Here is a 13,843-nt window from a genome sequence, read left to right as displayed (position 1 = left end):
GCTTTATTATTGGCCGCCTGGCAGAACGGCATCATGTGAGAGAATGGTATTACATAAGCAAGGCATTATATCACCTGACCTTTAGGATTGTATTCATGTCGGTCATGCTGTTAGTCACGTGAAATAGACTAGGGCTTTTCTAGGGCAAGGACCCACACAGGTAAGCGAGTGCGTCTTGCTGACCCCATCCAAATTGGATTCCAGCATCGTGATTTCTGTCCTTGAACATCCGTCCAGCCAACAACCGCCAAAATGGGTCGCGTCCGTACTAAGACCGTCAAGCGGTCCGCCAAGGTCATCATCGAGCGTTACTACCCCAAGCTCACCCTCGACTTCGAGACCAACAAGCGCATCTGCGATGAGATCGCTATCATTGCCTCCAAGCGCCTGCGCAACAAGGTACGACCCAGCAACCACCCCAGTATACATGGAAGAAAACAAATCTGACTGAATTTCACATAGATTGCCGGCTACACCACCCACCTGATGAAGCGTATCCAGCGCGGTCCCGTCCGTGGTATCTCCTTCAAGCTCCAGGAGGAGGAGCGTGAGCGCAAGGATCAGTACGTTCCTGAGGTCTCTGCTCTGGATGTTTCCCAGACCGAGTCCGGCCAGCTCGAGGTCGACTCCGACACCAAGGACTTGCTCAAGTCTCTGGGCGTAAGTTTCCACATCGCTGAACCCGTCTCACTTGACCGCTCTAACATCTGAATCTTATAGTTCGACAACCTCAAGGTCAACGTCCTTGCCGTCAGCCAGCAGCAGCAGTCCGAGCGCCCCCGCCGCTTCGGTCCCCGCTAAATCCAAACTCCTGGGTGAAGCACCTCGAAAAACAAAAAGTTATTTTTGTCTTCGGCCGACTCCTGGCGTGTCCCCGACCCCGGCTTTTTTATGGTTTAGGTTAAATGGAGGCTATCTCGGATGAGGAATGAAAAAAACATGATTCCCGATGACAAAGGTGTCGCCGATTCTCCTATGGGGATGACGCTTGATTGCCAATTACTATCCCTCTCGTGTTTGCTCTTTGGTGGAATTTATATAATTCCCCAGGAAAAAACCGCGTAGGAATTCTCGAACAAATTGTTCGGGATGTACGAGACCATCTAGTTCCCGGCTATGCATGTATGTTCTACATCTTGCAGTCGAGGATCGAGTAGTCCACATACGGATAAGGTCATCGCGTAGAATGCTCATTGCTCTCGATGGGTATCTTTTCTGCCTGAGGGGTATAAACTGTAGAACCGAAACGCCAACACCATCTTGCCATATCTCAAATCTGGCCAAGCACATCGCCATTATTATCATAGTCCACCGACTTTTGGCCTTGCGGTTTCTGGGGCACATATCCTTCAATGGAACCACCCATAGCATCCTCCGCGCGCATCTGTGGTGCACGAGCAGTCGATTGTACATTGTGTTCCTTTTCCTTGATCTGGACATCAACGCGCCCTTGACGCAGAGGAAGACTGGTGTCTCCGCGCTCCATGGCAAGTTCACGCGCACGTTCGGGGTCCTGAATTTTCAAGTCGCGCAGACTTGCTGCTACTGCAGCCGTACTGGAACTTCCAGCCTTGAGCTTGCGCTGGTGAGCTCGAGATTCTTCCAGAAGCTCAATTTTTATCGCATCGGTATCCGCTGCTCGTCGCCCCCACACCGGCTCCTCGGCCAGCTGCACGCGAATGAACAAGGCTCGCTCGGCACACTCGTCAGAACACCACTTTGCCAGCTGTTCCTGCGGAACAATATCCATGCTGCGACCGCGGCCGCCAGGACCACTCCCTTTGGCGCCCCATTTGAAGGAGAACGCTTGGTTGGTGCCGCCGTTTGTGCGGTGTTCCTGCGGACAGAGGGTGTAGCCGCAGAGCCCTTCAAAGTTTCTTTCGGTGATGAGATTATCGTAGTTTTTAGGCGTGAAGTGAACTATGGCAGACTTGAATGCCTGCGTATCTGCTGGAGAAGGAGCGGCGGGGTTGGCAGACGGAGACGAGGGCAGGGTGAGGAGATCGATTATTCGATCGAGAATCATGTCCTCGGCATCTTTCTGGGCCTGAATTTGGTGTGCATGTTGAAGCGCAATTCCGAGATGGCGTGGCGTGGCCGCTGGTCGGCCTGGTAGGTATTTCTCTTGTTCCTCCTGGGAGGGCAGATGACTGGCAGGCTGGTCGGCGTTGGCGGCGGCGAAGGCGGAAGGTAGGGAGGTCTTCAACGCTGAGTGCGACGATCCTTGTGGTGTAGCCATGCTGGATACCATATACCATATGATGAATGTAGGGGGGGGAAGAAGCTTTCGGGTCTTTGATCTCGGGCTCTGGTAAGATGGCGTTCCCCATCCCAGAAAAAAAACGTGACCGAGCAAAACGTGAAAGGCGGAGGCAAAAAAATCCCCAGGATTCGATGATGTCGCCAATGAAAACCTCCCCCTCCAAGCTTCTGACGTATGCTTCGACATAATTTCAGGCTTTATCTGGCTATTTAGACCTTTTTAGTTAGTATGTACTCTTGGCTATCATCCGGGAGCGCAATTATCTCGTACTTGTCGTCTGTAGAAGTGTCCGTCCGCATGATTCCAAATAATTGGCATAGGTTCCCGGTGGTCTCATAGATACGAGCTCGATCACGTTCCTGCCAAGGCATCTCCAAGTCATCTCCGTCCCAAGGTGTTTCAGCTTCGAAACTCAGCAACCCCGCGGCTGTTCCAGCTTTCTCAACTCGCTCGCCCCATGTTGCGCTGTGTGTACCCTGGTTCTTGTTAGCCGCTGATCGTCCAGTGGAGCCTCCCTCATCCCGCCAAGTGACGACCACCTCACGACTTCATCCTTCCTCCCCCTCCCCATCACTCTCGCAACGGCTGGTTCCTTTCTTGTATCGATTCTCAATTCCGGCCTCCAGCGAGGGTGAATCATTTCTGCTGGATAACGTGAGTCCCTACCACTCTCTCGCAGGCCCTCTACCCCGTTGGGACGGCCCTCCCCCTCATCTCTCCTAGGCACCACTCCGTCCAACACTCTTTCGTCATCCCCCAAAGCTGACCCGACTCCCGATCACCATACAGAATTCCATTTCACGCCCACCTCGTATCACTGCATGTCGGAGGAAATCAGAGCTAGTGCTTAGCCCTATACAGTTCTCACGCTGATTGCTCCAATTCACGTTTAGCGGTTACTCCTCTCCCCATCTCCTCCGAACGTGGATTCGACAAGCCAGATGTCCAACCCGCCTTTCACGGTTCGGGCGGTCTTCGAGTATGCTTCGGGCCATGATGACGACCTCAGCTTTCCAATCGGACAGATCGTAACCGTCACGGCCGTCGAGGATGCCGAGTGGTACTTCGGTGAATACACAGACGGCTCGGGGGCTAAACAAGAGGGTATTTTCCCCAAGAATTTTGTTGAACGATATGAGCCCCCGGCCCCTCCGCGACCTACGCGCCCTAGCAGACCAAAGAGAGAACCCGATCCCACGCCTGTTGAGCCCCCTGTCGAGGCACCCGAAAGCCAACCCCCGATCGAGCCCGAGGTTGCTGAACAGCCCCCATCACAGGAGCAGGAGCAGGAACCGGTTCTCAGACAAGCCCCTCCTCAATCACCGCCACTGGAACCAAGACCCCCTGTCACCGAAGCCCCATCATCTCCACAGCTTGTCCAGGTACCCGAGTCTGCCGTCGCGGCGGTTGCAACCCCCGCCCCTGCCCCTCCTGTCGTCAAGTCTTCGAAGCCGCCGCCCCCGGCCGTGGCCGACAAACCCACGGGTTCCTCGTTTAGAGATCGTATCGCCGCATTCAACAAATCCGCAGCTGCACCGATTGCTCCGTTCAAGCCGAGTGGCCCGACACAATCAAGCTCCTTCATTAAGAAACAGTTCGTCGCTCCACCCCCTAGCAAGGATTCCTATGTGGCCCTGCCCCGGGAGCCCGCCCAGAAAATCTATAGGAGGGAGGAGGATCCGGAAGTGAAGGAGCAAATTACTCGTGAACCTCCCGTCTCCGAAACCCGCCCCCTCCCGCCTGCTCCTGTCCAGATTCAAGAGACTGAGGAAGGCGCCGAGGACCAGCCAAAGCCGACCAGTTTGAAGGATCGCATTGCCCTGCTTCAGAAGCAGCAACTAGAACAAGCCCAACGTCATGCGGAAGCAGCTCAGAAGAAGGAGAAGCCCAACCCTGTGAAGAAGCCAGTCGAGCATCCCGTGGAACCAGATGCGGCCGAGGAAGAAGACGAAACTTCGCCGATTGAGCCGTCGGGGACTGTACGAGACCCCAGCGTTGACACTCTACGGGCGAAGGTTCCTCCCGCGCAGCCAACACCTTTCTCGCCCGCCGAAGAAATAGCAAGTGATACGAATGATGCCGATTATTCTGCAGCCGCGGATTCCGAGGATGCGGGAGAAACATCTACCAGCAAGGATGAAGACGAAGAACGCTCACGCCACCCACCTGTCCGCCCCATCGAGCCGAAAGGTGACGAGGAAACCGCCGAGGAAGAGGCACAGGTGGAGGACGAAGAGGAGATGGATCCTGAAACAAAACGTCGCATGGAACTTCGCAATCGAATGGCAAAGATGAGTGGCGGTATGGGTATGATGGGGCTATTTGGTCCTCCCGGTGGCTTGCCAGGCATGGCTCCTGGGGCAACCCGCAAGCCGAAGACCCCAAGCGAGTCCGAGAAGAGACTTGCAGAGGCTGAGCCAGCTTCGCCTACACATGCTCCTCCCGTTCCACTTCCCGGAATGAACATCACCAGACCTCTTCCACCCGTCGATGTTGAGAAGGAAGAGGAAGAGCCTTTGGCAAGCCCGATCACCGAGCAACATGCTCCACAAGAGGTGCCAGATGTCGAGGAGATTGTTCATGAAGGCGCTCCTCCACGTCGGTCTTCTGATCGCCCACCTCCTGTTCCTTCTGCCCAAGGTAAGCTAACCGTGCGTCTTGCCTTTTTTTGAATAGGCTGCTAATAACTACAGAACGTTCTGCTCCTCCGGTTCCGCCTCTGGATTCACGACCTGTCCCACCTCCAGTCCCAGCTGAAATGCCGTCTTCTCCCCCGCCTGTTCCAGGAGGTATGCAAATACAATTCCATATCACCTAGCTCTTTACGTACCAGATGTTGACATTTGAACCTAGGCCGCCCCGCCCCTCCTCCGCCTATACCATCAACCACTGATCAGGGCGATGAGTCTGATGACGAGCTTTCTGTTCATGCCAGGAACTTGTCCTTGGGCCCTGGTGAATCACCAATCCCTTCACAAAGCGCGACCGCCTCTGCATTGCCTGACCATCTCGACTCCCGCCGTTCTTCTACCTATGAACCGACTTCTCCCGTAGTTTCGACTCCGGGAACTGACAAGAGAGCAAGCCGCCCGCCTCCCCCGGTTCCAATTAATCCACCCATGCCACCGATACAGACTCGTGCTCCGCCTCCACCGCCTCCAGGGCAAATTCGCCGTCGGTCCACCGCTGACAGCCGTGGAAGTGGCATTTCTGCCCCCCGACAGGCCGGAGAGGAGGTAGAGGGGGAGGTGACTGAGTACGATGGAGACTATGACACGGATATCGCATCGGGAGCCAAGTTCAAGGACGCTCTGCGGTCCCATGAACGCGACTCGAGCTTTGACGAGGGTCCAATCACTGACGACCAGTCTATTCAGTCCCCGCGCAGCCAACAAGCCGCTCGTCAGCCACCACCGCTACCTCCCACTGGTGCTCCTAGGGGAGTTCCGCCGCCTCCGCCAAATCAACCACCTCGAAATGCTCGGCCTTCGATTGACACCCCAAGGGGACCACCTCCGCTGCCACCAACCAAGGGAGCTCCGCAGGGGGAGACGACGAGGAGTATGACCCTTTTAACTATTCTGCTCCCCAGCATGGTCTGCCTTCCCCTCCACCTCTTCCTACTGGACGCCCAGAAGCCCCGCCTCCTGGCCCTCCACAACCCGCAACTGAAGAATACGACGATCTGTACGAGGCATCTCCTGTCCAACGCCAATCCACAGAGATCCATCGAGCAGCTCAGCATGAGAAACGGCCGTCCCTGGCACCGCCACTGCCGCCTCAAAGTCAAGCTCCGGCCTTGCCGTCTCCGTCCGCCTCTCGAGGCCAACGGGTTTCTATGGATATGATGCGCTCTCAGCGGCGGTCTATGGACGTCCCTCGTCCCTCTGTTGATCAGGGATTCATCGCTACTGACGTCGACCTTGGCGAGACCACGCTCTGGTGGACACAGCCAAACTGCCCTCCTCCTGTTTTCCAAAACCGCAAAGATATCCTCTTCGAGGTTGAGGAATCTTCGTCAACCAAACGGGGCGGCAAGACAACTGTGTCTAAAGATATCTATGTTCTCTTCATCGATTATTCTCAGACAGTGGTGAATGTACAATTTGATGCCAAGAACCCCGCGGATGCCTCCTTTGAGCAGCGCCATGAACAACCCCCGCTTCAGCCTCGTCAGGACCAGCTAGAGCAGGCGCATCTTCAGCTGGGCACTCGGATTTCGGATTCAGTCAACGCAATTCAAAACTCCACGGTTAGCGACGGCACTCCCTTTGGATTGGTCCAGCATCTGTTGAACCCCCTATCCGAAGCACTTCTCCCCGTTGGAACACGTGGATATGGCGCGTTGGTCTACTCAAATCTGGCCAATGCATCCGTCTCGCAACATGATGAAATCCGGGCTGGTGACATCGTTAGCTTCCGTAACGCGCGTTTCCAAGGTCACCGCGGGACGATGCACCAAAAGTACAGTGCCGAGGTAGGCAAGCCAGATCATGTTGGCATCGTCGTTGACTGGGACGGCACCAAGAAAAAGATTCGTGCCTGGGAGCAGGGACGTGAGAGCAAGAAGGTCAAGATGGAGAGCTTCAAGCTGAACGATTTACGCAGTGGTGAATGCAAGGTCTGGCGAGTAATGCCACGCAGCTGGGTTGGCTGGGAATCCACCAAATAAACAGTGGACGAACCGTGCCTCCCTGTGACCTACGCCCCACACCCTCTTTGTTCGCATGCCGAGACGATTCTTTTTCCCCTCTAGATCGCGGCTGGATTATGTATGAAGTTATAGTTGGACTCTTTTCCACCCTCCTATATGTTTTCTCTTTTGTTTCTGCTTCTGCCTTCCTGTTGGCTGTCCTCATTTATGCGGTAATAAGAGAGCCAAGATGGTGGTTTTTGATGGAGAATTGAGCGAGCGTGCACACCCCTTTTTTTGCCTTTTCTTGTCTCCCCCACGGTAAATTCTGCATGATCAACGCCTTTTCGCTCTGCTATGATTTTTCCATATTCTCCATTGCCTGTATCTATTTGCAATGTATCCATTTTGATAAACCCCGACTGCAGAAATCCATAAACCTGGTTCAAGGTTCACTTGTCAGTTCTTCAGGAAATCCAATCAAATGTCACTTCAGTAGATTCACTGGCGTTCTATTTCTTGGTGACATGCTACACTATTCATCTATGGGTGTTTAAAATTATGGGCTCTGGCCAGAATATTAATAGTGAAACTCATAACAATAATGTTTTGTCTAGCCAAGCTTTGATTCCAGATCCCGCCGCAAGAAATACATATCAGGGTTAAGATGATATAAGATGAAATGGGACTTGCTCTCTATGATATCAGTAGAGTATCATTAGAAAGAAATTTGAAACCCCTTTCAAAAAAGTAACTTTATAAACTACTGACTATTTACTTGTTCTGGGACATTGATATAACATGCTAGATATAGACACGTGATTATCATGATGCCTAAGGCGGCACCCGGAGGCGGATAACGCTTTCCTCTTCGGGCAGTCAACTTTCTCATCTCCCAACCTCGCAGCATACCTTGTACTTTCCAAGATGGGCGGCGATCTGAACTTGAAGAAGTGAGTGCTTAAACCATGTCCTGAATTAATCGCGATCAAGTACATTTAGTGATCCCTTGACAAAACATGCTGACTCGAAATGCAGATCGTGGCACCCGTCGCTGCTGCGGAACCAGGAGCGAGTATGGTCTCAGGAAAAGCGGGCGCTGGAAGAGCGCAAGAAAGTCGACCAGTTGCGCCGTGAACGCGAGGAGGAACGCCAGATACAAGAGCTGCAGCGTCTTCAGGAAGCTTCGGGCAAGGCCAAGCAGCACTCACGAGTCGACTGGATGTACCAAGCCCCCTCCAGCGCAACCGGTCACTACTCAGAGGAGATGGAAGGATATCTCCTGGGAAAGCGACGGATTGATGGTATTCTTCTTAAGAATGATACCGATAATCAGAAATTGGAAAAGGGCGCAGATGTGGTGGGCGCAAATGCCGCAGCGGGCTCATCTGCCGGGTCCGCACGCGACACCATGATGAAGGTTATGAACGATCCCTTACTCGAGGTGAAGAAGAGAGAGCAGGCTGCATATGAGGCTGCATTGAAGGAAGCACTCCGGCGGAAGGAAAGGGAGAAGGAACGTGCTCGTGATGGTGATCGCGATCGAGACCGCCGCCATCGCAGCCGTGATTCAAGGCGCCGAAGATATAGTGATGACGCAGAAGATAAGCATCGGAGTCGCTACTACCGGAGAGATCGATCTCGCTCTCCTACTTCACCCGAACGAACCCATCGCCGGCACCGCGGCGAGCGAGACCGCGGAAATGACCGAGACCGGGGAGACGACAGACGCCGTACCGAGGATCCTGACGGTGACCGTGATCGTACCCGTGACCGCCGAGACGTCCGTGACCGTGATCGTCGGAACTATCGCGATAGAAGAGATTTTTACTCCAGCCGCCCTCGAGATACAGACCGAGATGTGAAACGAGATCGTGAAGACGAGCGTGACCATCACAAATCCCCTCGGAGACGCTCAAACTCTTCAAACCCCTCCCAACAGCGTAACGACCGTCTCAGCCACGCACAGGAAGACCGGGACAACCGTCGAGATTATCCTGGGCGCGACTACAATAATCGACCCGAGTCATACAATCGCAGCCGTGGTTCACACCCTTCTGGACCTACACCATACAAGCCAGATATTAAAGAGCAGGAGGAAGAACGACGTCGGAAGTTGGCAGAAATGCAGTCCAATGCGAATGAAATAGAGTCAAACCGACGTGATCGCATCGCTGAGATTTCCGCAAAGGAGGAGAAGGAAAAGGAGTGCGAAGATAAGCAACGTTCTGACCGTGGTCAATTCTTGTCTCAGGTTCACCGACGCGTGCAAGAGGACAGTCTGGATGAACGAATTCGCCGCAACCGTGGTGGCTTATCGAAGGATGAGGACTAGAGACTTCCAGCCCGGCTGGTCTTCAAATGAAGTCTGTTAGTTTATCATTATCAACCCTGTCCTCTGAATGACGGATCAGTCCTCAGCAAAATTTCAACCTAGCGAAGGCTCTTTTTCTATGTATTCATTATTTTTAGCGGCGATTCCCATGTTTCCAATATTATTATGCCAATATTATGCCAACAACTGAATTTCATGTACCGCTCAAATCTTTGCACTGTGACGTGTCATTGATTATAGGATTAGGGGGAAAGGAGTAACTAAAGGAGGTGGTGATGATCTAAACATGAAACTCAGTTCTGCGGGAAAGAGCTTAGACTAAGGGCTTATGATACCGTGTTAAGGCGTAGCTAGAGTCAGCGCTTCTCAAACCCTTCTGTCGCCAAGGGGTTTGGAAGGATACAGATTGTGTCGAATCCAGGTAGCAGAAAATTATTTTTGATTAGGGGAATTCAACAGATTAATTGCAAACTTTGTTCCCTATGTTTAAAATCCTTGTACCGATGCTTTCTCTATCTACAATTACAACCCATAAAATAGACTACAGCAACAATAGCTCGCCTGTGGCAGCACCACCTGCGTACTGCGGCTGGAAGCCTTGTTGTTGATTCTGTGTGACCACATACTGCGTCTGGGGAGCACCACCACCGCCTGCACCACCATTGCTGCGCCCACCTAAGTCCATCGATGCCATTTGCTGGGAGCCGATTCCATTGAAGTAACTGTCCGCGGCGGCGACTGCATCAACACCGGCAGCCGGGCCAGTGGCAGCGGCAGTGGCAGCATTGGGGCCCATAGGGAACACGGAAGGCGGAGGGGCGTTAACCGGGCTGATGGGATTGCCAGTCGTTGTAATAGTGGCTAAGCCACTGTTGCTGGTCGATGCAGAAGCCATATTGGCGGTAGGAGGGTTATATTCAAGCATGCCGGCAGTACCATCCTCGACAGGAGGCCGTTGCAGAGCTGGACTGTGTTGCAGGCGACGAGGACGGGCAGCACGGAAGACCTGATGAATAGGTTTCAGGTAGACGGTAGCCAATGTACCGACATTCAGACAAAGTTCTTCAAGCGTGCGCGGGTCTAGTTTCTCGCTCTCGGCCGTGATTGGAGGTTTCTGACCCATGACAATTTGCTTCGCAGTTGCTGGGTCAGTGGACAACAGGCGCCAGTACATATATCCACGGTCACGAAGGTCGGGGTCGTCTGTCTCCTCGGTACACCACTTGAGAACCTGGGGGACAAGCTGCTGGCCTTTTGTAGGCCGCTGGATAAAGAGCTTCACGGTGGCCGTGAGCAGAGCCAGCTGCACTTCGACCGTTTCGTCGTGGAAAGTAGCCAGGTAATCTTGTAAGAGACCGTCTGAGTTATCGATGCGGTCTGCATACTGGCCAATAATCCAGATGACTGCTGCCTTGGCCTCCGGTTCATCCAAATCATCGATGTTGCGAATTACATGACTAATAATGCTCTCATATTGGTTGGGATACTTGCGAAAAATGTTGCGAATCACCACCGTCGCCTCCTGGATGATGTATGGGATCTTGGCATCAACAAGCTCCAGGAGGGTGTCAATACATTGCTTCGCAGCTGATTCGATCTTAATAGCCAGCTTTCCAATGGCGCGGACAGCCTTTCGAACGAAATGTACGTCGATTTCAGTAGCATACCTGTCAAGAAAGTTAGTATCAGATGATTAACGTCTTAGATAAGAGGCACATACTCTCGAAGCTCTGCGAGAACCACCGAGATATTATCCTTCGTGGTTAACATGAACATCAACTCCAACTTGGTCACTTTGACATAAATCGGGTCGTTATAGTTACAGAAAAACACACGGATGTCGTTACGTAGAACCTCTGGTCGCTTTTGTAGAATGAGGATGGCATTTCGCAGGGCCAGGTATTGGACTTCCGGGGGCTTAGAAAGCAAGGTGACAAGAGGCGGAGATAGCTTCTTGCATAACGAGGTAATATGCTTTTCGTCGGCGATATAGTTCATGAGATAAAGGATAACCCGACAGGAGGTCAACACAACCGCGGAGTTTGAATGAGACAGCCGCGGGGCTACTCGTTCTGCCAGAAGAAGCGCCTCTGCAGTGTCTTGCGGCACATAGGACATCAAAGCTTCAAGGATATAACTTTGACCCCATCTAGTTAATCTGTTAGCTACTAACCATTTCATTCATCAAGAAAATTGGGCCTCGTACTCGGAGCAGTCTGGCAAGATTGAAACCAATTTTGAAGCGCTGACATAGTCGATAGTGAGAGAAATGGATTCGCTACGACCCCAAATATCGCAAAGTGCAGCCAGAACGCTCGAAACAACGGTCGGGTTTTCGTCTTTCAACATCCGGTTCAACCGATCAATCAAATCCGAATTCTCAACCATCTTTTTGTCATGTTCATAGAGCTTGGCGACGCAGAACGCAGCCGTCTTGCGAACATAGGGATCGTTGTCTTGCATGAGACGCTTGAGGGGTTGAAAAGTCGCTTCAACGAACTCGCGCACATGGACATAAGAGATCGTTCGCAGGGCCAGGGCGCGTACTAGTGGGTTTGTGTCTTCCATGTCCTTTCAAGCAATCGTCAGCCACGCTATTATGGGGGTTCATCCTCAGAGCAAGATTTTGGGCCCTTACATCGACAAGAATGGGTAGCGCCTTCATCGCGATCTCGGGTTTCATCCTTGAATAGTTCACCAGGAACAAGAAGCACCTAATTAGAACATTAGGAACCAGGCTACACCTTCAACAATCCGTCACAAGGACACCTTCTCATCCTCAACATACATTTTCTTGATCTCCAAGCTCGGCAGGTTCATACAGTCGATCACATCGGGAAAGAGCGCAACCATATCATTATTGCTCATGGTCATATTGGCAACGATCTTCTTCAAGGCGATCTTTTTGGCGGAATAGTTCTTATCTTTTTTGCCGCCGCTATTGAGTTCTTGTCGCAACTCGGCGACTTTGCCCTGTGGAGTTCGCGCAAAGCGTGAGCTTGATGCTGGAGCATAAGGGGCGAAGCCGAGAAACATGGCGAAGCAGACTTCGGGATATATCAATGCACAAATGCCGGGGAAAACACAGGAACAAGATTTGGAAGCAGCTGAAGCCGCTTCGGTCCCTTCACATAAGACGCAAGTTGCATATGACGAGATGACACGATGCGGGGAAGGGGGAAAAGCCACCACGGACAGATCAGACGATAAGAAAGGGTTAGCACGTACCCTAGCGAACAGCTTTGCATCGCCTCCAGAACTCATGGCTGCTGTGTGGACGAATGGCGATGCTTTTTATTGCAGGTTCCTTCTCTTGGGTGGCTTGAGGCGGGTTTGGCGGCCGTGTGCTCAATCGCATGCAATAGTTGCGGACGGTCTCAACGTTCGAGAGTCGAGCAAAGCTTGACTAGGCAGACTCTTCGTGTGTGCGCAAGCTATCGTGCCGGAATGCTTCGGGGTAGAGGATCTGAGTGGGAGCAGGGAGAGCGGGTGGTCTAGAAGTCGAGATTCGAGAAAAGGGCGCGAGTGAGTCTTCACTGCACTGCGACTGAAGCCCGGTCGGGGGAAACTGAGAGGGCTAGTATCATTGGTTGGACATAGTCGACAACGACGAGGAATTGACGTGGGATGAGAGAAGAAAATGAGACAAGGTCGAAGAGGGAAAGGAGAATCGAGGGCAAGGCGGAGTGGAGTGGGAGCTGCGGAGGAAACCTCCCCGTCACCTCGCGCCCCATTATCTTTTCCCACCTTCCGACCTCCTCTCAAGCCACGCCTCGTTACTTCTTCAAATTACCCCCCACCACCTCCTCCTCCATGGCATCTGCACTTCCTCCGCCCCCTCCACCGCAATGGGTGGTCGCGCTCAACTCTCCGATGCCGCGTCCCACCAAGGCCGCCTCCAGCATCCCGGATCCACCAGGCTTCTCCAGCAGCCGAGGAGGTAAACAGGTGAGCCTAGTTCTCTTCATAGAGCTGTGTAGGTTAGCATACTTATCTCTCCCAGCGTCAGCAGCAGCAACAGCAACCCACCTCGAAGAAACCCGAAGAGACCGACGCTCTGAAGATGAAGAAGGCTTGGGAAATTGCCATTGCGCCATCCAAGCAGATCCCAATGAATGCAATCATGATGTACATGTCCGGCAACAGTCTTCAAATTTTCAGCATTATGATGGTGTTTATGCTATTTAAAGGCCCCATTCAGGGCCTAGTTAATACCAATGCGGCATTCGCCAAGTACGAGACTCCGTCCACCCGTGGGCGCTTGGTTGTGGTGAAATTGGTCTACATCTTGATGCAGCTGTTACTGCTGGCGCTGGGTATCTGGAAGGTTAATGGCATGGGGCTCTTGCCGTATGTCTTTCATCTACCTTGTCTCCTTTCTCCCTGGGTACTCACACATCTTACAGGACCACGAGATCAGATTGGCTTGCATGGGAATCTGAGCGGGAACCTCTGGAGCGCGCTTATTTTGCATTCAGGTGATCCAACGATAACGAGGTGGTTAAGGTTCAATAGATGGTGTGATTACTACCTGATTTTGGTTGTATTGTGATGTATTTCAAATCTTCTAATAACAACAAATACTGGGCTGCATCCAGTGTCACATAAGGGT

At 52.6% G+C, this 13,843-nt stretch overlaps 6 protein-coding genes across 6 annotated transcripts; 4 read left to right on the top strand and 2 right to left on the bottom strand.

Moving 5' to 3' along the window:
- Positions 1-252: 252 nt before the first annotated feature.
- N7462_011369 (40S ribosomal protein eS17) lies at positions 253-801 on the top strand (the record flags this gene model as incomplete). Its single annotated transcript, XM_057083083.1, has 3 exons — positions 253-399; positions 463-660; positions 721-801. 3 exons carry the CDS (start codon positions 253-255, stop codon positions 799-801), a joined length of 426 nt encoding a protein of 141 aa, XP_056928438.1.
- A 469-nt stretch (positions 802-1,270) lies between these two features.
- On the bottom strand, positions 1,271-2,239 carry N7462_011368 (Rtr1/RPAP2 family protein phosphatase; the record flags this gene model as incomplete). Its single annotated transcript, XM_057083082.1, has 1 exon — positions 1,271-2,239. The coding sequence occupies one exon, from the start codon at positions 2,237-2,239 to the stop codon at positions 1,271-1,273; it is 969 nt and encodes a 322-aa protein (XP_056928437.1).
- A 965-nt stretch (positions 2,240-3,204) lies between these two features.
- N7462_011367 (SH3 domain protein) lies at positions 3,205-6,935 on the top strand (the record flags this gene model as incomplete). Its single annotated transcript, XM_057083081.1, has 4 exons — positions 3,205-4,903; positions 4,957-5,052; positions 5,117-5,706; positions 5,769-6,935. 4 exons carry the CDS (start codon positions 3,205-3,207, stop codon positions 6,933-6,935), a joined length of 3,552 nt encoding a protein of 1,183 aa, XP_056928436.1.
- Positions 6,936-7,823: 888 nt separating this feature from the next.
- cwc25 (U2-type spliceosomal complex subunit CWC25) lies at positions 7,824-9,231 on the top strand (the record flags this gene model as incomplete). The annotated part of the gene is made up of 2 exons (XM_057083080.1): positions 7,824-7,849; positions 7,935-9,231. The coding sequence occupies 2 exons, from the start codon at positions 7,824-7,826 to the stop codon at positions 9,229-9,231; spliced, it is 1,323 nt and encodes a 440-aa protein (XP_056928435.1).
- Positions 9,232-9,772: 541 nt separating this feature from the next.
- On the bottom strand, positions 9,773-12,267 carry N7462_011365 (putative AP-2 adaptor complex subunit beta; the record flags this gene model as incomplete). The annotated part of the gene is made up of 5 exons (XM_057083079.1): positions 9,773-10,898; positions 10,952-11,380; positions 11,438-11,802; positions 11,870-11,945; positions 12,020-12,267. 5 exons carry the CDS (start codon positions 12,265-12,267, stop codon positions 9,773-9,775), a joined length of 2,244 nt encoding a protein of 747 aa, XP_056928434.1.
- Positions 12,268-13,044: 777 nt separating this feature from the next.
- N7462_011364 (ER membrane protein complex subunit 4) lies at positions 13,045-13,713 on the top strand (the record flags this gene model as incomplete). The annotated part of the gene is made up of 3 exons (XM_057083078.1): positions 13,045-13,179; positions 13,235-13,581; positions 13,638-13,713. The coding sequence occupies 3 exons, from the start codon at positions 13,045-13,047 to the stop codon at positions 13,711-13,713; spliced, it is 558 nt and encodes a 185-aa protein (XP_056928433.1).
- Between the last annotated feature and the right edge of the window lie 130 nt (positions 13,714-13,843).

This window comes from Penicillium macrosclerotiorum, assembly GCF_028827735.1.
Source record: "Penicillium macrosclerotiorum strain IBT 26536 chromosome Unknown utg000011l_segment0_segment0, whole genome shotgun sequence".
NCBI classification, from domain to species: Eukaryota; Fungi; Ascomycota; class Eurotiomycetes; order Eurotiales; family Aspergillaceae; genus Penicillium; species Penicillium macrosclerotiorum.
This window is presented reverse-complemented; position numbering and strand designations above follow the sequence as displayed.